General features: G+C 39.4%; 4 protein-coding genes and 2 long non-coding RNA genes across 8 annotated transcripts in view; 3 read left to right on the top strand and 3 right to left on the bottom strand.

Moving 5' to 3' along the window:
- LOC120432169 (protein archease-like) overlaps positions 1–13,193 on the top strand; it is a 140,285-nt gene extending 127,092 nt beyond the window's left edge. Inside the window, exons 2-5 of one of the 3 annotated variants that reach the window (XM_039597306.2) lie at positions 11,951–11,985; positions 12,353–12,433; positions 12,507–12,531; positions 12,774–13,193. In XM_039597306.2, the coding sequence (XP_039453240.1) occupies positions 12,370–12,433; positions 12,507–12,531; positions 12,774–13,167 (483 nt within the window). In that variant the 5' untranslated portion in view covers positions 11,951–11,985; positions 12,353–12,369 and the 3' untranslated portion in view covers positions 13,168–13,193. Of the gene's footprint in view, positions 1–11,950; positions 11,990–12,077; positions 12,116–12,352; positions 12,434–12,506; positions 12,532–12,773 lie in introns of those variants that run through there. The other 2 variants (XM_039597307.2, XM_039597305.2) reach the window with 2 other exon arrangements.
- LOC120432172 (V-type proton ATPase subunit G-like) lies at positions 1,766–7,490 on the top strand. Its single transcript, XM_039597309.2, has 3 exons — positions 1,766–1,976; positions 2,143–2,243; positions 7,143–7,490. The coding sequence occupies exons 1-3, from the start codon at positions 1,895–1,897 to the stop codon at positions 7,308–7,310; spliced, it is 351 nt and encodes a 116-aa protein (XP_039453243.1). The 5' UTR covers positions 1,766–1,894; the 3' UTR covers positions 7,311–7,490.
- LOC120432171 (protein SYS1 homolog) lies at positions 7,586–11,663 on the bottom strand. The gene is made up of 2 exons (XM_039597308.2): positions 11,324–11,663; positions 7,586–8,146 (listed from the first exon to the last, which is right to left on the bottom strand). Exons 1-2 carry the CDS (start codon positions 11,492–11,494, stop codon positions 7,829–7,831), a joined length of 489 nt encoding a protein of 162 aa, XP_039453242.1. The 5' UTR covers positions 11,495–11,663; the 3' UTR covers positions 7,586–7,828.
- LOC128093481 (uncharacterized) lies at positions 10,339–11,287 on the bottom strand. Its single transcript, XR_008212521.1, has 2 exons — positions 10,883–11,287; positions 10,339–10,797 (listed from the first exon to the last, which is right to left on the bottom strand). It is a non-coding gene; the product is annotated as an uncharacterized LOC128093481 (long non-coding RNA).
- On the bottom strand, positions 13,175–13,985 carry LOC120432168 (uncharacterized). Its single transcript, XM_039597304.2, has 2 exons — positions 13,824–13,985; positions 13,175–13,761 (listed from the first exon to the last, which is right to left on the bottom strand). Exon 2 carries the CDS (start codon positions 13,753–13,755, stop codon positions 13,204–13,206), a length of 552 nt encoding a protein of 183 aa, XP_039453238.1. The 5' UTR covers positions 13,756–13,761; positions 13,824–13,985; the 3' UTR covers positions 13,175–13,203.
- Positions 13,986–22,257: 8,272 nt separating this feature from the next.
- LOC120432164 (uncharacterized) lies at positions 22,258–22,628 on the top strand. The gene is made up of 3 exons (XR_005608033.2): positions 22,258–22,394; positions 22,462–22,536; positions 22,594–22,628. It is a non-coding gene; the product is annotated as an uncharacterized LOC120432164 (long non-coding RNA).
- Positions 22,629–24,592: the final 1,964 nt, after the last annotated feature.

Here is a 24,592-nt window from a genome sequence, read left to right as displayed (position 1 = left end):
AAAATTACAAAAATTACAAAAATTACAAAAATTACAAAAATTACAAAAATTACAAAAATTACAAAAATTACAAAAATTACAAAAATTACAAAAATTACAAAAATTACAAAAATTACAAAAATTACAAAAATACAAAAATTACAAAAATTACAAAAATTACAAAAATTACAAAAATTACAAAAATTACAAAAATTACAAAAATTACAAAAATTACAAAAATTACAAAAATTACAAAAATTACAAAAATTACAAAAATTACAAAAAATAAAAAAATTACAAAAATTACAAAAATTACAAAAATTACAAAAATTACAAAAATTACAAAAATTACAAAAATTACAAAAATTACAAAAATTACAAAAATTACAAAAATTACAAAAATTACAAAAATTACAAAAATTACAAAAATTACAAAAATTACAAAAATTACAAAAATTACAAAAATTACAAAAATTACAAAAATTACAAAAATTACAAAAATTACAAATATTACAAATATTACAAAAATTACAAAAATTACAAAAATTACAAAAATTACAAAAATTAAAAAAATTACAAAAATTACAAAAATTAAAAAAAAAATCCAAAAATTACAAAAATTACAAAAATTACAAGTTTATGTCCCTCGGCTCTAAGCAAAGTCGTGGGGGGGGGGGGGGGGCAAAAAAATAAAATATATAAAAATTTAAATTACAAGCCTAGGTTTCAACATTTGGATGAAAAAAGTGTTTTAAAATGCATTTTACAGGCGTACAGTTGCTTTCCAATCATTAGTTTTGAAAATATCGAGATATTGACGGAATTTTTTTTTCGCAAAAAAAAGAAACTTTTCGTGGGACTGTACATTGGTATTTCATAAAAAATTAAAATGTTTTCAAAGGAGTTCAAACATGCTAAATATGATTAAAAACGCAGGAAAATGCATTTTAACTGGTTTTCAGTTGATTAAACTTTAATTTTCATTATAAGTTTTGAAGTTTTTCGAAAAAATATTTTTTTTGCCCTCTGATTACTCAGGCCAACTTTGAAGGGGGGGCCGACATAAACTTTGAAAAATATTTCCAACAGCCTTATTTGAAAAAAATAAATAAAAAAGTTTGAAAATTTAATTCACGGTTTTAACATTTGAATGCAATCATTAGTTTCCAAAATACCTAAGTATTGACGATATTTTTTTTTTTTTTTGCAGAAAAAAAAGTTTTTGCGATACATTGGAATTTCATATAAAAAAGTCCAAATGTTATGTTATAGCAAAATTTATCAATGCCAACCAAAGGCTAATGTTTTACTCGAAGCATTATTATATGGCAGGCCAGTTTTGTGACATGAAATCGCCACCTGTACAGCAAAGGCGTGAATCTACGCCAAGCCTCTGTAAATTCAATCTAAAAGCTCCCAGAAAAGCGCATCCAACTTGCATGCAAGATTTAATGCAAGTTGTTTGCGATTGATTTATTTTTTCACATTTGGGTATATTTTCATAAGTTGAACTGAAAATATTGATGAAAAAATACCTTATAACAAATTCCAATTAAAAATTGCTAAAAAGTTGTCAAAATACTACAATTCCTAAGCTTGTTCAACAAGTAAATTGATAACATTCCAGCCAGCAACAAGTGTCAGAGTCATATGATGCTCGCGCACACAAGTGAAGCCGGTACACACACAATCAAACCACGTGGCTCTCGCAGTGTACGTACGACCGTATCTCTCTCTCTCACACAGTAGATATCTACTCCGCTGACTTGCTAACACGTCCACGGCCCATCCAAATCAACTCGTGACTTTGGTGCGAACGGTTCTCTCCGTCCATCGGCAGCAGCAGCAGCAGAAGTCAGAAGTTTTGGTTTTCAACGGAATCGACCGGACCAGCAGTTCCGACCGGAGACACACGATGGCCAGCAACACCCAGGGAATCCAGCAGCTGCTGTCCGCCGAGAAGAAGGCCGCCGAAAAGGTCGGCGAGGCCCGCAAGCGTAAGTAGACTCGCGAGGTTGAAAATTTTCGCGCACGGTAGTCACATGACTACCTGCTGCTTCTGCTACTGCTGGAAGATGAACATTGCGTTTAAAACTTGAATAAGTTGAGTTACTAGTCTATGAGTTTAACTAAAACAATTTTTTCAATCATTCCGGACGACAGGCAAGGCACGTCGGCTAAAGCAGGCCAAGGATGAGGCCACCGAGGAGATCGAAAAGTACCGCGCCGAACGCGAGAAGCAGTTCAAGGATGCCGAAGTCAAGGTAGGTTTCCCTGGGGGGAACACGGAGCTGTTCCGAACTTGACTTCAAGAGTGAAGTTTGGGATACGGTTGATCAATGTTAAAAAAGATGAAGAAGGGAGTAATGTCGTCATCTTAGTTAATGGTTGAGTGGTTCAGAGATTAGATAAAAGGTCAGAATGAGTTACACAACAGGGCAATGACATGAGGACTTTCAACGAATTCCAGGGTGTAATATATAAAAGTCTAATGGTTTTTTTTTATTAAACCACAGAAAAAATATTATCTTGATCTCGTCACGTGATTTGAGATCAAAAAACATGACCAATATCTAAGAAATGAGAGCTAACAACACCTGTGGTTTAATTAGCACTGTGATTTGTGTGCGCTGTAAGTGTTTCATTTCTCATCAACCGTAAAATACATTATGTTTTACGGTGATTCCATCTTTTTCAAAATACTGTACTTGTTCGGTAACTGGGCTTTGTTTAACTGGGCGCTCGATAACTGGGTTGTAGCCCAGTTAAAAATCAGACAAACGTCAAGAAACCAAAACAAACCGAAATGATCAGGGGGCCAGTGGATGCAAAAAGCAAGTTGGTGAGCCCTGGAAACGAATTCAAGCAACCTTTATTTTTACATTTTGTAGAAAAAAAAAGTTATACATCGGTAGTTCCCTCGCCGTTTCTCGTTCAGCCCAGTTACCGAACAAGTACAAGTCTGGTTCTATGAAACCATCAAAAGTTAATATTTTAGTAGGAAATTTATTTTGTTTAAATAAGTCATGAAAATATTCGATCAATTATTTTGAATAAAATCGAAATTACCTTGCAGTCTGGTTCCATGAAACCAACTTAAGTTATCTTGCTGAAAGTAACCTTACAAAAAAAAATTACCTTGCAGAAATCGAATTGATGTTATGTTGTAAATTTGAGCTGAAGTTATCTAGCAGAAAGTTATCTTGCAAATTCGATGATTAAAAAAAACTTCGCTGCAAGATAACTTCTCTGTCTGTGTGTGGTCCAATCCAATACCCGCTAACCGGTAGCGAAATTATGGGAAAGTATAATTTGTATCAGACTTTGTATATGCCGAATGCTGATACAACTTATCTCAGTCCCGGGTATTAGGTGGTGATAGCCCTCGCGCTGCTTCCAACGACCCATTTCAGAATGGCAGAGATCCTAGCGGCCCAATTCCGAGTTGGGCATTGTCCGGTCCCACCTTAACATAGAAGCAAGCACCAGACGGATCCTTGATCTGTGTCTTAAGCCTCCCAATCCCTTCAGGCAAATGGGGGATCACAGCGTATTTAATATGAGAAGAATATAAAATGTTTCATAACCTTCAGATGGCCGACTGGTTAGAGTCCCAGACCATCAATCTAAAGGTGTGAGTTCGAATCCCGCCTGATTCTGTTTCGTTTTTGTTCATATTCAAAGTTCCAATTCCTGATTCCTAATTTCAAAGGTACCGACCGGGATTTGATCCCTGAACCTTCTGCTTGGAAGGCAGAAGCCGTAACCACGGAGCCGGTTTAACATCGCTGCAAGATAACTTCTGTACTAAAAAGTTATCTTGCAGCGATGTTTTTAGACTTTTAGTACTTGCAAGATAACTTCTGCTATCTCATTTGGGTCAGTTTTTTTTTCAAACACTTTTTAAGAAAATGCTCATGTTTGAAAGAATGGAACAACTAACAAAATATAATTGAAACCAGAATAAGTTTACTTGAAAGATTTGAAGAAAAAAAAAACTCACGGAGATATGTCAGAAACAACAAACAAAAAGTTCTTTGAATTTTAGCCTTTTCCTCACAAAACTTTTAAAAATTCTACTCATGTTTCAAAGAATGGATAAACTCACAAAAAACTGAAACAAGAATGGAAAAATTTGAAAAAATATCAAATTGATAAAAAAAAGTCAGATTTCGATATTCAAATTCCCAATTTTTCACGGCTTTCTCCCAACATCTGGAGCAGAGCCTTTAAAAAAAATGCTCCAGAAACATATTTTTGAGCATTTAATACCCTCATTCTGCAAAATAGTACATAAGCTCTGTAAAAGAGAAAAAAAATTGATTGAGCTGAAAAATCGCCGATTGTGATTGGACGCACAATACCCGAGCAGACGGTAATAACAAAATTCATGTCGTTCCAATAACAAATACTGTTAAAATAACAAAAAAAATATGGAATCTTCTTGGAAAATCCATTTTTGCCTTCCTCACCTTACTGAGGAAAGGCTATAAAATCACTCGAAAAACGAAATTCTTAATTTGACCTCCTAGACCCACCTTCATGTATACTTATCGACTCAGAATCACATTCTGAGCAAATGTCTGTGTGTGTGGTGGGATGTTGATCAAAAAAATGTGCACTGGATTATCTCGGCTCTGGCTGAACCGATTTGGACCGTTTTGGTCTCATTCGATCCGTCTTGGGGTCCCATAAGTCGCTATTAAAAATTATGAAGTTTATATAAGTACTTCAAAAATTATGCTAAAAAAACAATTTTAGCAAAAGTCCGGAAGATTGTAAAAAGGGTGGTTTTTGTAAGAAACCCTGTCATGTTATACATTTTTAGAAAGGTATTCAAAAGACCTTTCCAGCGAGTTCAAGAGATTGAAGATTTGACAACCCTATCAAAAGTTATACGCACTTAAGTGTTATTTATGCACTTTTTAGACGCCGGATCTCAGATATTTTGATAAAAAACGTTGTCCGGATCTATAATGCGATCTGTCGTTGGATAGGTAATCAAAAGACCTTTCCAACGAGTTCAATAGATTGAAGATCTGACAACCCTATCAAAAGTTATAAGCACTTAAGTGTTATTTATGCACTTTTTAGAGGCTGAATCTCAGATATTTTGATGAAAACGTTGTCCTGATCTATCATTCGACCTGTTATTGGATAGGTAATCAAAAGACCTTTGATATTGAAGATCTGACAACCCTATCAAAAGTTATAAGCACATAAGTGCCCTAAATTATGAAGATCTGACTACCCAATCTGATGGTATGAATAATGAATCAAGTTGATAGAACACTGAAAGGTCCGCCCTTTTGTATCTATTTTGGATAGCATGTGAGGAAGGCACCAACCACCTAAGGGTGGATTAAGTAACGTTTTGCATAAGGATTTAATAAGAGTTTATGATATAATAACACAATTTGTTCTTCCAGGATGCTTTCTTCGGACTGGCTGCGTTTGTGTTCGATTAGATTAGATTAGATTAGATTAATAACACAATTTGTTATTGGTCTGATATTGGGTGAAAGTCAAAACAACTTGGGAATAACATTTTTTGTTATGGGTGAATAACTTTAATAGTTATTAGGATGATCAAATTAGTTGTTAAAATAACAAAAAATAATAACAAAGATTTGCTCGTTATTAGTCTGTTATTACAATAACAATTCAATAACAAAAAAATCATAACAATGAATAACAAATCTTGTTATAAATAACATACAATTTTATTGGCTTAGTATTTTCAAATATCAAAAAATGTTATTCCCATGTTATTTCCGTCTGCTCGGGTAATATTCTAACTAAATCTGAATAAATTAATTAATTAATAAATAAAGTTAAAATAAACTTACATCGAGTGATAAAAATTAATAATTACAGAGCAATTCTCCCAGAAACCCCCATTTACCAATGCTGTTAGTCGTTTATCGTTGATTTAAACGTAGTCGTAATTGCAGCCATCGTTGATTTAATCGTCAACGTCAACGGAGGCATTGATTTAAACGGCGTTCTTTTATAGTTTTCTAGAGTTTTCTGAGGAAAGAACGTTTTTTTCATAAATGTTTTGATTGGGAAACATTCTCAAATCGGAGAAATAAACCCATTTTAATCACTCTAAGCGGTTCGACCAATTCTCATCACTTTTGCAGTTTTCCGCTATTAAATCAACATTTTTAGATACGTCAACAATGGAAAGTTGCTTGCTCACTTTTATTTGAGCTATTTGTTACTTTGAAACAGTCAAAAACACTTTATGAAAGCTGTAATTCATGATCAAAGTGCTGATAGGCCGATAATAGAAATATGCTGAGAAAGGGTATATTTTCCCTAGATGTGGCATGGTTGTTCAGGGATCCGTTTGTCCCAAAAGGACCGAAGTGACCGGATTTTAAGCGTAATTTAAGCCCTAGCTGATTGCTGGTCACTTCCATCTCCACTTTGGTTTCCAAGTCCAACCAGGATTTTCATTTATAAATGACACCGAGGACGGACAATATTACAAGAATTCTGATGTAAATCTAATATTTTCAAAGCAGCTCATTTTGGAACTCAAAAAATGATACAAAAAACTTATAAATTACAAGTTCTTCCCGGCAAATTTCGTCCTGCCCTTTTTTGATTTCCTGACATTTTTTGCTTGTTTGCTAATTCAGCCTCCTGTGATTAAAATTTGATTTTACGCAACTTTTCCCACACAATCTGCAGATTTTCCGGAATCGGTTCCAGAGTGGCCAAAGTTGCCACTTTTTGGCGTAAGAACCTTCCTTGGACTTATACGAACCCAACGCAACAAAGAGCACCTCGATCCGACGCTCCGTATTGAACTGATTCGCGTTCGAACAAAACCGTCGAAATTTTTTATATATATAGATTTTGAAATAATATTTTTAAATGTTTGAATTTGGACTATTTTTTCATTTTCTTACTTTAGACTTTTTATCCTTTTGGCATTCATCCTTTTGCTTCACATCCGTTTCCACCTTAAATTTTTCAACTGACGATATTTCGGCAAATATCAGTCCGATTTTCAATGATAAATATTTTCAATATTCAATTTTAAAATCAGTATTTGGAAAGGGTCAAACTTGTTATTTCAGACTTTTTGAAATGTTAGGTTCCGAATTTAAAATGCATCTAATTTTCCCCTTTCCTCCTTTTCCCCACAGCACATCGGCTCCCGCGAGGGCGTCTCCAACAAGATCGACGCCGACACGCGCGTCCGCATCGACGAGATGAACCGCGCCCTGAACACGCACAAGGAGCACGTCATCCTGGACGTGCTGAACTTTGCGTACGCCATCGAGGCCAAGATGCACAAAAACTACCGCGACTAGGGCGAGCAACGATGTTGATTTTCATTATTTGTCTTTTTTTTGTTTTTCACATTTTTTTTTTTTTAGTATGATCAGAACAGCGATCAGTGTTAATTTTTAATTTTTAGCTGTAAATAAGAACATGCAAGAAAGGAAACGCTTTAGGTTAAGGCAATAAACGTAAGATAAGATAACTAAGAAGAGGGTGTTTGTGTTTCAATGTCTTATCTTCCCGTCGTTCACCACGAGATAAGGAATTTCTCAATCTTTTTTCACGGCAGTAAGCAACGCCCAACTTGCTTTCATTTGCTGTATTTAAAAGCATAAATTAAAAAGATTAGCCTTAAACTGAGTTGCTCATGTCTACTTATCTAGGAGAAATGTTTTCAGGGGAAGTATTTTTTGCTTTATTTACACAGTCACGACAGTTTTCACACCTTTCGCATTCATCCATCCGAAACGGAGAAATCCAAGAAAATTACAACAACAAAAAGATTCAAACTACTCACAACCATCACACACACCCACACGCACACTTACTAAAGGTCCACCTTGTTGTTGAGCGCCGAATAGCCGACCGGAATTTCACGCATTTCCGTCTTCAGGCACAGGAACTCGCCGCCGACGCACATGAGGGCCGTGCAGACCGCGTTCAGCAGCCACCAGCTGATGGTCGCGGGGAAGGCGCTGTTGTACCACCAGCACACCACCAGGTGGATGACGTGAAAGGTCACGGCAAAGTCCAGACACAGCTTGGTCCGGCGGACGACGAACCAGAGCGCGCCCGAGCCGACCAGCGAGTTGAGCACGAACGCGAAGATCACCAGCCGGCCGCCCAGGTCGGTCACGTGGATCTCCTGTAGGAAGGAAAGAGGAGGAGATCAATCAATCAATTTTTCAAAATGTGTTCAAAGAAATCAGCAGCACACACACATAACCATTTGAAAGCGAATTCATTTTCTCATTATTCAAATTTGATGAAAAATAGATGCAAAAATTAGGAAAAAGACAGTAATTCCTTGAATTTTTTTTTTAAGTTGAAAGAAGGGAAAAAATCATATTTGAATGTAATTTAAATTTGATATCCAAATGCAATTTCATTAAGTAAGCTATTTAAAAGAACAAAACAAAAGATTTGTTCAAAAGACAGCTGCAAATCAATCAGATAATCTTCATTATAAAATGGAACAACTTCTTAAAAGTTGCTATACACTCAAACCACTACACTGGTTTGACACCAACTGTTGTCAAACGAACGGGGTCACTTTTTAGTTTGACACCCCTTTACACGGAGTTCACACACACCACCAAACGTTTGTTTTGATAGTGTGCGTGAGCGCCTTGTAAAGTGACAAACTAAATAGTGTCAAACGAAAAACTGACCAACCACCGGGGGTAGAGTGTACACGCCCTTAGATTTTGACTCCATTTCGTGCCCTTCCTTGGCGGTTGCAATCAAAATAGGATATATTGCCTAACGGTCCTTAGCTTGCTAGCCTCTTTGGACCATGTGCTGAGTAGCACCGGAATCCACGACTATTGGGATGGTCCGGATCCAGGTGGCTTTGCAACCAACGCCACGTTGGTTCTCTCCTGGCGGAACGAGCCTTCCCGGCTGAGAATTTCTCTCGCTCCGGTACTAATTCTCGCTCTTCGAATCGAACCTTACGACTCGTTGACGGCTTCGGGGATGGCTCTCTCTCTCTTCGGCACGTTTTTTCGTGCTGGCGATCTCGGCGCTTCCTCGTGCTTCCGGCCTTTCACGGCGAAACAGTCTTTGGCCTTGGCTTCTCCGCAATGATAGCAGACTATTTTATCCAGCCGACGTCGGCGCTTCAGGCGCTTGCCAGGTTGTTGAATTGCTCCTCGCCGTTGCCTCCTGCTTCATCTCAGCGTCTAAAAAGAGACCTCTAATGTCGTCGAGCGTCATCGTACCTATGTCGTTCTTGCGTAAAAACGTCCATCATGTGAGAATATCTCTCCGGTGAGTGATTTCATCTTCTCATCGTCAGTGAGAATCTCTCTGGCAATCTCCATGCTGCGAATGAGAGTCTCGTGGGTGGAGAATAATGCCGAGAGTGAGTCAAACGATTTATATCCAAGCAGGTATAACTTTTTACGCTCGGCAAACCGAAGCATTTGCCCTTGCCGGTTGTAAACGTTGTCTAACTTGTCCAGTGCTAATTTGACATATGCAATGTTCAAAATATGATTCATTGCCTTGTTGTCAATAGCCATCAAGATCAAGGTGGAAGAAATTTTCTTTATCTCACCGGGGATGTTAACCTGTTGGTTTTGGGTATATGGCCAATCAAAAAGGACATAGCATAAAATAAGACTCAGACTAGCTTTAATGCATATATTGCTGGGCAGGCATAGTTCTTGCTTATAATTAATGTAATTAATTGTAACATTAGTAATTATCACGGTAGAATGTTTCGTTAAAGTTATAGATGTCTTATGGCGCCTTCTCCCGAGTACTCCGTCATCGTTGCGTTCAACCGAGTAATGCGCCTGGGTCTGAAGAAGAAGTGAACTTGCATCCACTATCACCCCAGAGAGGCTTGACGGACTAGATAGCATGGTCGGAGTGCTGAAAGAACTTTTGGAACAAGCTGGTCTTGTAATCCATCCCGGTAAAAATGAGTTGTTGGTCCGAGATCTATACACATTGGTGGAATACGTGTCCGGCCGAGGACCGGGCTTCTGTAAATCGCCCGGTCTCGATTAAGTAGAAATGTCTACAAAGTATTAAGGTGTCAAAGATGCTGCTTCCTTTCATTCGGATCAACAAGCCTCCGTGGGAGATCGTTAGGATAATTTACTCTGCTGTTGTGTGTCGAATGTAAGTTTTAACCGGTTTACTTTCAATATGGTCTTTGAAAAAAAGGTTTTTGTCAAAAGCAAGTCCACCCCCAATGACCCTAATGTACAACGACACAAATGCTTCTAAAAATATACTTGATCCACAAGGATCTCGGAGAGCCACTGGAAAGAGAGAGAAATTGACATAATAGAAGAGCGAAAGAATTGGTGTTATGGTTGCGTCGGAGACATGGAACAAATGTCATACGATTACCCAGTAGAAACAGATCACGTTCTAAGAGGTCGCCTCTCAGCACGGTGGTTTGGTTCCGTTGGCAGATCGGTGATGCGTTCTCACGGTATGAGATAGAACGGGGTTCAATTCCCCGGCGGAATACAGTGCACAATTTTTTCGCTAATCAACTTCTTTATTCAATGTTTATCACTTTCCAATGTTTCTCACCATGAGACATGTGTTGATCTAATTTATACGGTTACCCTCCTTCTGGGTCAAAACTCAAAATTACTGCGAAAATAAGCCGGTGGCTTTAATCCACTCAAATGTTGTCATTGTTCAAGTAGGCAACCGCGTTTATACGTCGCATTTGGGTCGAGGTGTTCAGTATTCACCCAATGACCCTAATGTACAACGACACAAATGCTTCTAAAAATATACTTGATCCACAAGGATCCCGGAGAGCCACTGGAAAGAGAGAGAAATTGACATAATAGAAGAGCGAAAGAATTGGTGTTATGGTTGCGTCGGAGACATGGAACAAATGTCATACGATTACCCAGTAGAAACAGATCACGTTCTAAGAGGTCGCCTCTCAGCACGGTGGTTTGGTTCCGTTGGCAGATCGGTGATGCGTTCTCACGGTATGAGATAGAACGGGGTTCAATTCCCCGGCGGAACACAGTGCACAATTTTTTCGCTAATCAACTTCTTTATTCAATGTTTATCACTTTCCAATGTTTCTCACCATGAGACATGTGTTGCTCTAATCTAATCTAAGTCCAACAAGTTTCACTTGATCCTGCCACTTTAAAATTATCTCATTCATACTGATAATGTGATGACTTATTTGTATAACAGGACAGGTTTTTTCTTATAAAGGATTGTGATGATCCCTACCCATAATTTAGGTACATGATATTTGTTTAACTTTAAAGTAAAGACTACGTGTGATTCATCAGCTTCTCGGCCACCCAATCCCTCCCGCACTTACGTGGTACTCGAAGATGTGGTCCAGCGTGTGGTTCGCCTCGGCAAACAGGTCCATCACGAACATGACGGTGCCGAGGCTGGCGTACAGCAGCGCCTGCATCGCGACGATCTGCGCCACCAGCAGGTACGGGTCCCAGACGGACGTCCGGAACGTCCCCGTCAGCTTCTTCATCGCTTTGATTTTTTTGTTGATTTGCTCAAAATTTAACTCGAAAACTCGACGTTAGTGTTGGCGGTGACACGACGAAACTCGAACGATTTTCATGATTTTTACAGCATTACGCGAAAAGCAGGGAAAATTACGTCGATATCATGACGCAAAAAACTTTCTGTTTTGGTTTCACTGCGTGATATTTTGGTTGTGGTGGGTGGAGGAGAACTGTCAGTGATGCTCACACTTTTGGGTGTGGATCCTATGTTGGAACTGTCAAAGTGTGGATGCTATGCTGCGGCGTGAAGTTTGTTTTTGTTTTTGATTAAAAACCGCCAGGAAGTCGATTAAAATTCTGGAGCAACATTTGAAAGGGGCGGTACGACATTGCTCTTACGGCCTTTCATTACACGCGTTTAAATGGGACGAAAGGCCGTAAGAGCAATGTCGTACCGCCCCTTTCAAATGTTGCTCTGGAATTGTGGTCGGCAACGTTTTTGAAGCAGATTCCTGTAGGTATTTTTTTGTGGTTTTTAAGTTACGAAAAGAATGTTTAAAACATGTTTTCCTAAATTCTTTAAAAAGCAAATTTGCTTTTTCACTTAAAAATAAAAATAATGTGTAATAATCTGCGGATTGTAGGTATGGGAAAAGATATTTAACATCAAATTTTGATCACAGGAGGCTGAATAAGCAAACAAGCTAAAAACGTCAAGAAACGAAAAAAGACTAGACGAAGTTTGTCGGGTTTAACTTGTATTTCACAACTAAATTTCATATAGCGAATTGATAAAAGGTTAAGCAAAAAGATGCTAAAATAGTGAGAATCTGCAATCTGAAATACATACATAATTAAAATATTTTGTCTCCCAACTTAAGCAACAACAAACATACCAATGGACCCGTTGGTAATTCCACTGGAGACGGACAATCATCCAATTCCGGACATAAAATACGAATGTAAGCTTTGCCTTTTAGCTGTAAAATTTTATGTTCAGCATTAAAATTTGTTTTTTCAAATTTTCTTTTCCAGATTTGGACCACACAGCTGATGTGCAGTAAGTCCAAGAAAAATGGCAAATTAACCTCCAAAATTCGAATATTAAAGATTGACCAATACTGTCATTGTCAATGGATCGTCTATGGTTTTTTGCAGATTTTTCCAATGAATATTTTTCGAGAAATGCTCGGATTAATAAGATTGATGTTTAGTCAGAGCCCAAAATAAATCCTATACCTTTCTTTAGTAAGAAAAACAAAAATTAAATTCTAATCAATTTAACCACTGAAATTCCAACAGATTGCACGCCTGGGGCGAAACGCTGCGGGAAGCGTTCGAGCAGTGCGGGATGGCCATGTTCGGCTACATGACCGAACTGGACACCGTTGGCATCAGCCGGTGCTACCAGATCCGGACGGATCCGACCGACGACCTGGAGAACTTGCTGTTTCGCTTCCTGGACGAGCTGCTGTTTCTGTTCTCGGCCGAGCCGTACCAGATCTGCAAGAAGCTGGAAATTACCAAGTTCGACACGGAGAACTTTTGCATCGAGTGCCGCTGTTACGGCGAGGAGTTTGATCTGAAAAAGCACCCACAGGGCACGGAAGTTAAGGCCATCACGTACTCGGCCATGCAGATCAACCAGCGGCCCGAGCACGAACAGAACGAGGTGTTTGTGATAATCGACATTTGAATAAAGCGTGCTTGGTTTAAACCTAACTTTAATTATCTAACTTGGATCGTCCTCCAGTTCGTCCATCTCAACCTTAACGAAACACTCCAAAGGGTCTGCCAACATCGGGTCCTCCCCCTTGCGCGAGCTGTCCTCTTTCCGCCTCTTGGTACGTCCCGCCATAAAGTCCGTCAGGCCGTGCCTCGTCACGAAGCTCTGGGACCAATCGTAGCCCGGCATGTTGTCCTTAAACTTGCTAATCACCAGATTCTCCCGGTCCAGGTAAGACTTGACCAAACAGCGCAAATCCAGGCTCGTCAAGGCATTGTCCTGGGTGGAAAACAGCATCACCGTGCTGACCAGCTCCTTCTCGAGATTCTCCGGCAGCCAAATGGGGCCACCCTTTCGGCCCACCTGTACCGGTTCGTCCGGGTTGAGCCGGGCCTGCTTGAGGTAGCGGTGCAGCGCCGACCGCGATATACCGAACTTGGTTTGCGCCATCCGGACGGTCATGCCGGCGGCGACCGCATCCATAGCCCTCTTCAGCTGCTCATCGTTGATTACGCGGCTCTTTCGCTTCGTTGGATCCTTTTTGTGAATGCGGGGCATCGTAATCTGTAAACAAGAATCCGTTCATGCGAGTTTTTTTTAAGTAACTTATTAATCCCTTTACTTACCGCAATTTTCCTTCAGCATTTAATTGCAAAAAAATTGAAAATAAACGCTTTGCCGTCGTCACATTCACATTAAATTTATTTTAAAATGAAGCAACCTTCAATATAAATTTAGGTAAATATTAAATTTAATCGGTTTGTTTTGGTTGCTGGTTGTGTGACGTTTTGGTTAACCTTTGTTGTGTGGATTCTATGCTCGCTAGAATTCAACAGTGTGGATCATTAGTTCCTTTTTAAGAATGTGGGTCATGAGTGCACACGATGAAGAAAAATAAAGCAATTCTCTACAAAATCGGTCTTTTTCAGAATTTTAATTTTTGTATTTTTTAATCCGGCTGAAACTTTTTTGGTGCCTTCGGTATGCCCAAAGAAGCCATTTTGCATCATTAGTTTGTCCATATAATTTTCCACTCCGGCCGAACCTTCCGGCAGGAAAAACACAAAAACTTACCTGCAAACTGGCCAAAATTCTGCCCCTGTCCGACGTGTCCGACGAACAGCAACCACCACCGGCAACTTCCAACTTTTTCTGATTTGACATGTCAAATCGTGAACCAAAGCTTAATAGTACAGAAAAGCCTTAAATTTAGCCTTTTTCTTAGTTTTGCACTGAGTTCTAACAAAAGCCTACAATTTAGGCTTAATTAGGTACTAAAGCCCTATGTCAATTTTTATGTACAACGTTAAAAAACACGATTAAAAACCATTTCTGATAACTTTTTTCATTTTAATGCAAAAAAAATTGACAAGACAACATTTTTCGATGGATCAACCACAGACAAACAGACGTGACTCTCCATACAAATTATTTTTGAAATCCATCGTCCTTCATCAAACCACCAAATCACGACGACGCCAGCGCTGCCTGGTGAGCTTATGCCGAAGCGCAACCCAAACACACCAATACAAACCGATAACTGTCATGTGTCATGTCAGTGTATGCGTGAGACAATCAAGCCTTAACGATTGTAAACATTGTTCAATGTTGTAACGATTGTAAACAATGTTCGAAATAATGTAGTTGTTGCTGATCATCAGTAACAAAATCAAAATAAATAAATCAAGACCGACGGCCGAAAATGTCGGTGGGTCGGTACCACGGTCGGTTCCGTTTCCAATGGCAGAAGCAAATCATGCGGCAGCACCTGCAGCGATGCAAGACAAACACAATGACAGAGACCACACCACTGGTCCTCCCCGTTGCTTGCATGTTCCGTCTAAGAATCCTCCTCCACCGAAAACATGAACCATTACACCTGACACCAGATATCCCGGTCACAAAAACACCGGTAGTGGCAGCCGGAATAGGAAAATCCAATTCAAAACTAACGGAATTGATCCCCACGATGGGCGTTTGGAAACATCTGCGGGGAACGTGTCCACGGCGCAATTAAGTTGCCAACCAACAAAACCAAAAGGGCCGAATGAGCCGAAAAATTCGGGAAGAGTGGCGCTCGCGATCGACGCAACATCGTCAAAATTCCAAAAGGACGACCAGCAGCAGCAGCAATCTGAGCAGAAGTCCATGAAGGATAAGCAGGTTGCTCCGAAGGAGATGACTCCACCACAGGATCCGGCTTTCTCCGCAGTAGCAGGTGCTTCGGCAGCAGCCTCGACTTCGGCAGGCAGTGGAGCAGGCCTATCTGGTTAATAGTGGGGTAAAAGCAAAAGTGTGCCACTTCAGGTTTTCGGCACGGTTCTGGCACTCGTTCTGCCTCGTTGTACTACTCCATCATGTCCGACCGCTTCCGGTCCGTCACGCTATCCGAGTCGCCCTCGTGAGGTAGATTCGCCTCCGATTGATACACCCAAAGTCGTGCGTGTCGAAGAAGTGCCCGTAAATGTCCGTTTGCTCGTGTTTCCGCCGGAACACTACGTCCGGGACCGCTGGCTCTCGTCGTTCAGGTGCATTCGGCCGGATTCGAACTCTCCACAGATGAAGCGACCTGTTTTTTTTGTATTCATTTGCTGCCTCACACGTGCTCACGCTCATCTTAAAAACAAAAAACACGCATCACACACACTGAGAAAAGACGGGCGAGCTGCCACGACAGCAGCGCCGGGTGAGTGGATGCCGAAACAAAATTGCATTTGAAATAACCGTTTTTGAAGGACGATGGTTCGGCACTCGAGTGTCCCGTCTGTTTGTCTGTGGATCAACTATGGTCCCCTTGGAACGAGCTGTCAAGTAGGAGCTTTTCTGTCAAGAAGGACCGCGAGGTTAATTTTTCAAAATTGATTTAAAAATCCATTTTAAACTCTTTGTGGTCGTACAAAGGGTCATTGTACTCAGAAAAATAAGCTTTATCGCTGTAAACAATAAAATCAGCAATCTAAGCTTCATTTTAGGACCCAATTCTGTCATCCATTACATAACTTCAAAAAATACTAAAAATTAGTCTTTTAAGACTAATGCTGCCTTTCCGTGTAGTATAATATTATCGCGGGCGTCAATAAATAATTAGAGTTCACGCGCGCTGATATGACCGCAGAAGAATGGCCGCATGACAGCCGCAGAACAAATTTTCGGCTGTTGTCTAAGGTTGCCTTGAATTTTCAGCTGACTTTTTGGAAAATATTGAAAACAAACCAAGTTGACAACCAAATCAACACGGAATTTCAGTTCAACCTGCAGATTTTTACACTGCGGTAGTTCGGCTGCTTTAATCTCCTGTCAGTCGAAACGAAGGGGAATCGTGATTTTATCTCGCAATAAGCAATAAATAGTTGGGTCCTAAAATTAAGCTTAAATTTGTGATATTATTGTTCACAACGACAAAGCTTTGGACGACCGCAAAGGATTTCCAAGTGGACCATATATTTTTTTTTTTTTGCTTGAAATAAAACTTTCTGAACCCGATAAAAAAATAACTTCTCGTCACAATGTCTTGATGCAAACAAAGACCAAGCACGAGCTGTCACTGTTCCTGCAGGATATGTTTGCTGTCATCAGGCGGCAGGTAAAGGGCAAATTACTTCTGATATTGCACCAATATGAAGCCAATATTGGAGTCCATACGGTACGCAGCCTAGGCGTACTACGTGAATATTATGCGCGTATGATATTCACGCTGATATTGGTGATTAACCCCTAGGCGGCCACGGTTACGACACGACTGTCATCCACATACAAAGCGAGTGAAGTCAAAATCGAACCAAGATCGAACCAAGTTTTTAGCGCGTGGCATTTGAAAAGGTCGTATGCGCATCGGACATAAATTACATAAATAAAAACTTTTTTCCGGTTTTTTGTCTTTAGAAAGATTTATGTTTTTTCTCAAATTTGAACTAGGGGAATAGCATATAATTCCATCGAGAACCTAATGTTGGCTTATCAGCACTTTGGTGTTCAGTTACAGCTAGTTTAAAGCATTTTCGACAGAAATTTAGTTAGTATTCTGAAAGCGTAATTCAATTTAACACAACGGACAGGATTTGAACACAACGGAAATATCAAACGAATTTTATTTTGTTTCAAGGAAGCTATTCAGTTTTTAGTTCAGTTCAGTGTGTTGTGTAGTTTTTCTTGCATGGCCAAGTAGAACTTTGTTTTATTGATCTAATAAATGTTAAATGTAAAAAATAACGTAATACTTGTAACTATCTCGCATATATATGCAAAAAAAAGTTAAAACCGAGGTAGAAACTAACAAAAAACATAATTTGAGAAAAAAAATTGTATTTGTTTCATACGACCTTTTCAAAAACCATACGTAAATAATATTGACAGCGCCTCTGGTGGGGACTTCAGGAAACTGCATGCGTGTCAAATCCCTGTAGGCGGCAGGCCTTTACATACAAGCTATACACTCAAAGTCAGAAGTATCCCACAAAAGGGTACTTTCAATCCTCAAAAAGGATACTTTCTATCCTTTTTTAAAGTTCACCCGGCGTCACCCTTTTAAAAGGGTATGTCAAATTCAGTACATTTTCGATACCCCTTTAAAGGGTGACGACGGGTGAACTTGAAAAAAGGATACTTTTTACTTTGAGTGTACGTCGCGTGACAAAAAAAACTTTTGTTAGAAAGAGAAAGCAAATATGATGCAAACAAACCAAATTCAGTGGCACTCAGAGACACCTCGGAGTTAGTAAATTTTCGACCAGAAATCCTTATAAGGTAAACCCACCGACAGACTGTGTGAAGTAAACAAGAGGGAAAAGCCATAGAATTTAGCATAGAATTATAAAAAAAAATTCCAGCAGAAAATTCAAAAATATATATTAAAAATATTTAATTGCTTAAACACAGATATTTTGAGATAAAAAAAAAGTACAAATCTGGAGTTTTTTTTCAAGGTCCTATAAACTATTGTGTTTTAATATGTTTTCTAATAAAACTCTAGTGATATTCAAAAAATAGTAACTTTAACATGAGAAATAAAAAAAACAGAAATTTAGAAATTTAAAAATTCGAAGTACAGTCATCCCTCATATTCGAAACAGTTTACAGAACGGCCAATGTTAAAAAAATCCTAGCAAATCGATAATTGAACTTAATGATTCGCTTTTACCTTCATTTGAAAGCTTTTCTTGCGATCATTCGAATGCTGTATCGAAAAACTGCAAATTTCAACTTTTATATCTAGTTTTTGAAGAAAAACTTTGACCCTTGAAATCCACAAATTCGGAACACTTTTTTCTTACGGATGTAAACAAACTTCGGTTCTCTCCATGAGTACATAATTTTTACAAAATATTGACTTCAAGCACTGAAATCAACGAAACTCAAGCATAGTTATATTTTATGAATGATCTGATAACTTTTTTGTGAAAACATCAGTTAAATTCAGGTGTTCACAATTGTGGGAGGCACAATAACATCCCACAATAATGGAACTGGCAATTTGGAGGCAGTGTTTTGCTGCTCTGAATTAAATAGTCTTGAGATGCAGTTTTTTTGTTTTAAAAGTACATACTACTTTTACTAGTGAAATAGTAAGAGAATGTCCAAATATAGGTCCTTAAAATAGTAGGGTCGACAGAAAAGATGCATTTGGCATGCTATGAGAAATTATCACAAAAGTTTGTGGGTGTTCCGAATATATGTGGGATGACTGCACAACATAAAAAAAATTAAAAAAAAACTTTACTTAATCCTCCAGAAGGTGGTTGCTGCTTTGTGTGTGTGTGTGTGTGGTCCAATCCAATACCCGCTAACCGGTAGCGAAATTATGGGAAAGTATAATTTGTATCAGACTGTGTACATGCCGAATGCTGATACAGCTTATCTCAGTCCCGGGTATTAGGTGGTGACAGCCCTCGCGCTGCTTCCAACGACCCATTTCAGAATGACAGAGCTCCTTGCGGTCCAATTCCGAGGTCGCTGGGCATTGTTCGGCCCCGCCTAAACATAGAAGCAAGCATCTGAAGGAAACTCGATCTATATTTAGACTTCCAATCCCCTCAGGCAAATCAGGGATCAGCGCGTATTTAATAATATGAGAAGAAGAGATAACATGTTTCAACACTACGGATCAATTCACTGCTAGAGTGTAAACCTTCTGATGGCCGACTGCTTAGCGTCCCAGACCACCACCAATCCAAAGGTGTGAGTTCGAATCCCACCTGATTCATTTTAGTTTTTATTCATATTCAAATTCCTGATTCCAAATTTCAAAGGTACCGACCGGGATTTGATCCTTGAACCTTCTGCTTGGGAGACAGAAGCCGTAACCATTAAGCCACGGAGCCGGTTGTCCAGAAGGTGGTTGCTGCTTTCATCCTTAAAGCCTTGCAACTAAAGTGCCTAATAGAAAGTGGGGACACGAGAAACTGAGAACTAAAGTGCCTAATAGAAAGTGGGGACACGAGAAACTGAGAACCCATCGATTTTCTGTCAAAAAATTGAGCACCTCCAACAAGATAGGACCTAATCAAAAAAAACTTTAATCGTCATTGGCCCAAAAAAGCAAAGTAATCCACTTTAACGACCCCCGGGTCTTTTGTGGTCTCTGTTGCAAGTTTCTGCTCATATCTAGGCGTCCGAAGGTTATGTGTGGTGAGTCATTAAAACCTCTTTTACGCAAATGGACCGACGTTTTACTTCCCCATCCGATATAAGGCCAGGAGGATAAGGCGGGAATCGAACCCGCGCCCCACAGCAACTTAGGGATCGGCAGCTGAAGCCGCTAAAAACCGCGCCACGAGGCCCTGCTTTGGCCCATAGAGTTATCTAAGCCCGATCTTACGCAAACTAGCTTACTATTTGTTTTTGCTGGCGGGTACAAATTTTAACCTAAAAACGTTACTTAATCCACCCTTAGGTGGTTGGTGCCTTCCTCACATTTAAAAGGTAATGCTATCCAAAATAGGGCGGACCTTTAAGTGTTCTATCAATTTGACTCATTATTCATTTATTCAGATTGGGTAGTCCGATCTTAATATTTCACGGCACTTATGTGCTTACAACTTATGATAGAGTAGTCAAATCTCCAATTCAATTTGTGCCCGTTGGAAAGGCTTTTTAATTACCTATCCAAAGATAGGTCGCATGATATATTTGGACAACGTTTTCATCAAAATATCTGAGATCTGGCCTCCAAAAAGTGTATAAATAACACTTAAGTGCTTATAACTTTTGATAGGGTGTCAGACCTTCAATGTTTGGAACGCGTTGGAAACTCGGTTGGAAAGGTTTTTTGATTACCTATCCAATGACAGATCGCATGATAGTTTCGGACAACGTTTTCATCAAAATTTCTGAGATCCGGCTTCGAAAAAGTGCATAAATAACACTTAAGTGCTTATGACTTTTGATAGGGTTGGCAGATCTTTAATGTTGGAATGGTATTTCGATTACCTATCCAACGACAGGTCGCATGATAGATCCGGACATCGTTTTCATCAAAATATCAAAGATCCGGCCTCCAAAAAGTGCATAAATAACACTTAAGTGTTTATAAATTTTGATAGGGTTGTCAGATTTTCAATGTTTTGTACGCGTTGGAAAGGTCTTTTGATTACCTGTTCAACGACAAGTCGCATGATAGATCCGGACAACGTTTTCATCATGATAGCTGAGATCCGGCTTCCAAAAAGTACATAAATAACACTTAAGTGCTAATAACTTTTGATAGGTGTTACGACCGCTGAGATGGGTGCACTGCCAGACGGTGGAAGGCCGACGGTGTAATCGGCGAATCCCACCGAAACTGTCAACGTGCGCGCGAAGAAGAGAGAAAACAAAAACAAAGTGCGTTTGTGACACCCAGTCACAAGAAACCATGCTGCCCAGTCACGGCGTTCTCGCAGAATTCTTACAGAATTCTAGCAGAGCGAAATTATTCTTACTAGAACCGTGCTATCATCCTGCCAGAACTTTGCAAGAATTCTCAAAGAATTCTAGCTCAAATGCAATAACCGGTTCTAGCAGAAGCCGGCGAAATTAACCGGTTCTGGTAGAATCCTGCTAGAATTTTGCTAGAATTATTCTGACAGGCCTCCTGCTGGAATTCAGTAAGAATTTTGCTAGAATAAAATGGCAGAAATTTTCTGCTAGAATTCTGGTAGAATTTTGTGAGAACATTCTATTAAGATTTTTAAGAAAGGAATTAGCTATAATTTTGTTTGATTTTAGAAAACAGTAACAAGATTTTTCACATTTTATTGGACACAAAATCATTCACACAAAAAAACAACAACTTTATCACTTGTGTGCTTCTCTTTTGAGACAATTGCCAATTTTTAAAAGGCTCATTTTTCACTTGTTTTTGTTTCCGGAGTTCTTCGAAGCGGGTCAAAGGCGGATACTTCCTGGATTGGTTCTACCACTTCTACACTATAGGTAGCTTAGCCGGCATCTCCGTGGTGGTGGACTGGCCGACGACGTCGAAGCGGAGCTCCCGAACTCGACGACGAGTCCCAATTCGTATCTGTCCAATGTAGATGGCCCCATCGCGAATCTCGAACCAAAACCGGTGTCCAACATTCCGGTCGACCCAGGGGTGGTGTTTGCTACCAGAATCGAGAATCTTGGCGGTGGAATTCCCTCGTGGGCACCGTGTGGTTATCGATGATTTCTTCCGTAAAGTTGATAGATCTCTGGGATTAGCGCCTGTGGAGGTGAAATAAATAAATTTCATTAACTTGAATGTACACGATTTATTCACAACATCCTTACCTAACTTCGGGAAGTGGATGTAACGAACGGAACGGCGCCTACGTGTCAATTTTCACGATTGATGAAAAAATTACAATTTTTCCTAACACGTTTTCTGACAAAATGGCGGTGGCAATGCGGTTTGGCGAAAATGACGTCATTTTCGACAGATTTTGCTCTGTCAGAGTGTTCTAACAAAATTCTTATAAAATTCTAGCAGATTTCGCTCTGTCAGAAAATTCTAGCAAAATTCTTAAAGAATTCTGGCAGGCCTGCTAGAACCATTCTGGCAGGATTCTAGCAAAAACAATTCTGCCAGAATTTCTCGTGTCTGGGTGGGCAAGTCACCATCGTGAATTATTAGGAAAAGTAAGAACTTTGTGCTTAGTTTAGCTTTTCGGATAAGTAGGGGAAAAATTGTGTAGACGCTGTAGAAGTTGAGTTTATTGAACTTGCTCGCATCAGGCACACCTGTAAGTAAAGAAGAAGTTGAAAATTAGTGAGATTGAATGTGAAATTAACTTCAAAATACTTACTCAGCTGCGAAAGACGTCCGGGAAACTGCGCCACTACCGTACCGTCAGTTGGTGCTAAATCGTACCGCGGTGATAACCTGTAAGTTTACCTGAAAAGAAACACAAACAAATATTAATAAAATACACAAAAATATAGGAAAAGGTGAACGGAAAGGTGAAGGATAAGGAGGAATAAGGAGAGGAAGGAGTCGTGATTTGTAGGAAAGAGGAAGACTATTTAAGTGAGTATGGAGATTGAAGGAAATGTAAACAGTAATTAATAAAAAATATATTTACAGTTTTTGAGCTGTCTGTAAAGCTGCTACAAAAATTAGTTTTTCATCTGGTTCATCCGAACAATAGGTTTGTCAGATCTTCAATGTCTTGGACGCGTTGGAATGGTCTTTTAAATACCTTTCTAAAAATGTATAACATGCCGGGTTTACTTACAAAAACCACCCTTTTCACAATCTTCCGTACTTTTGTTAAAATCGTTTTTTAAGCATAACTTTTGAAGTACTTAACTAAACTGCATAATTTTTAATAGCGACTTATGGGACCCCAAGACGGATCGAATGAGGCCAAAACGGACAAAATCGGTTAAGCCAATGTTGAGATAATCTAGTGACAATTTTTTGATCAACATCCCACCACACACACAGACATTTGCTTAGAATTTGATTCTGAGTCGATAGGTATACATGAATGTGGGTCTAGGAGGTCTAATTGAGAAGTTCAGTTTTAGAGTGATTTCATAGCCTTTCCTCAGTAAAAGAGGAAGGCAAAACCTTTCGTGTACGTACACGCAATACATGCGCACGTAGATAACGCTATATACATTTTATATAGAGCTATCTAAGCCCGATCTCACGCACACTATCTTACCATTTGTTTTTGCTGGCGGGTACAAATTTTAACCTAAAAACCCTTCGTGTACAAACACGCAATACATGCGCACGTAGATAACTCTATGGTTCATCAAATTTATCATAGATTGCAGCACTCAGATTTATAGTCTCTTTGCTAAGTAAGCGTTAGCCAAAGCTTTCGTAGTGTGTGGTTACAAGTAAAGTGCCTAATAGAAAGTGAGGACAAGGCACTCAAAATGCAATGCCACTCACAGTTGGTCACTCAAAATTTACCAAGCGTTTAAATGGAAGGTGTTCATTTTTTGACAAAACCTATGGAAGAAGTAGAGATTGTAAGCACCTTATCTATAAGATCTTGGAGGTTGGGTCCTATAAACATATGAAAGACAATTGTTTATTGGTCCTTATATGTTTAAAAAAAAACTCTGGAATTAAACAAAATGTTATTATGTGAACAATCATTCTTGAAAAATGATCTTGCATACTAAAATGATGAAAAAATGATGAAATGATCTTGCGGTTGAGAACCACTGACTGTTCGTTATTTGCCCGTTTGACAGCAACATACAATCCACAGCTCCAACACCCCTCGATCTCGTTTTTTTTTCTCCTTCTCACACATACAAACTCGCTACTTTGCTCACTATCCCCCTCTCGCTCTCTCCACCGGTCGTCTTTGCGTCGGCAGTTGCGCACGCAAACGATTTTTCCTCCCTCCGGCAAAGGCCGCGACGCGCGCTCGTATTTGTGTGTTGACCAGCTGTTCGACGCGGCAAGCGTCTTCGTCGGTGTTGGTGCGGCTCGAAAAACCGAAGCTTTGCAAAGCGCGGACTGCCGCCGAAAAGACGAGTCGTGTTTTTCACCGAGTGCGCCACACAGAAAGGTGAACAATTTAAAGGAAAAGAAGAAAATTTTAATTGTCCATTTTGGATGGACGTTTTTTTTCTGCTGTTTGAAGAGAAAGACTTTATTTTTGCAGTAGGCCATTTTTACATTGCAAAGTTGTTTCAAAAGAATCATACTAGGCCAATGAACTGAAATTTAATTCTAAATTTGCGGAAAAGAATTTAAAAAAAATTGCGGAAATTTTCTCGCTTGCTTCGTGGCCGTGAAAAAAGGCGGACGTGTGCGTGTGTGTGTGGGAAGTCGCCCCTAAAGTTTGAAAAGCGTGTATTTTCCCTCAAAAGTGCCGGAAGAAAAGTCCCGAAACCGCCATGGCTGCTGTTTCGTGCAAATAGCACAGCACAAAAGTTGGCTTTGCCTTTTTGGTTTCCTCTTTCTTTTGCT

Source organism: Culex pipiens, chromosome 3, assembly GCF_016801865.2.
Source record: "Culex pipiens pallens isolate TS chromosome 3, TS_CPP_V2, whole genome shotgun sequence".
NCBI lineage: Eukaryota > Metazoa > Arthropoda > Insecta > Diptera > Culicidae > Culex > Culex pipiens.
Note: the sequence above shows the minus strand (reverse complement) of the source record. Positions and strands in the feature narration are given on the sequence as shown.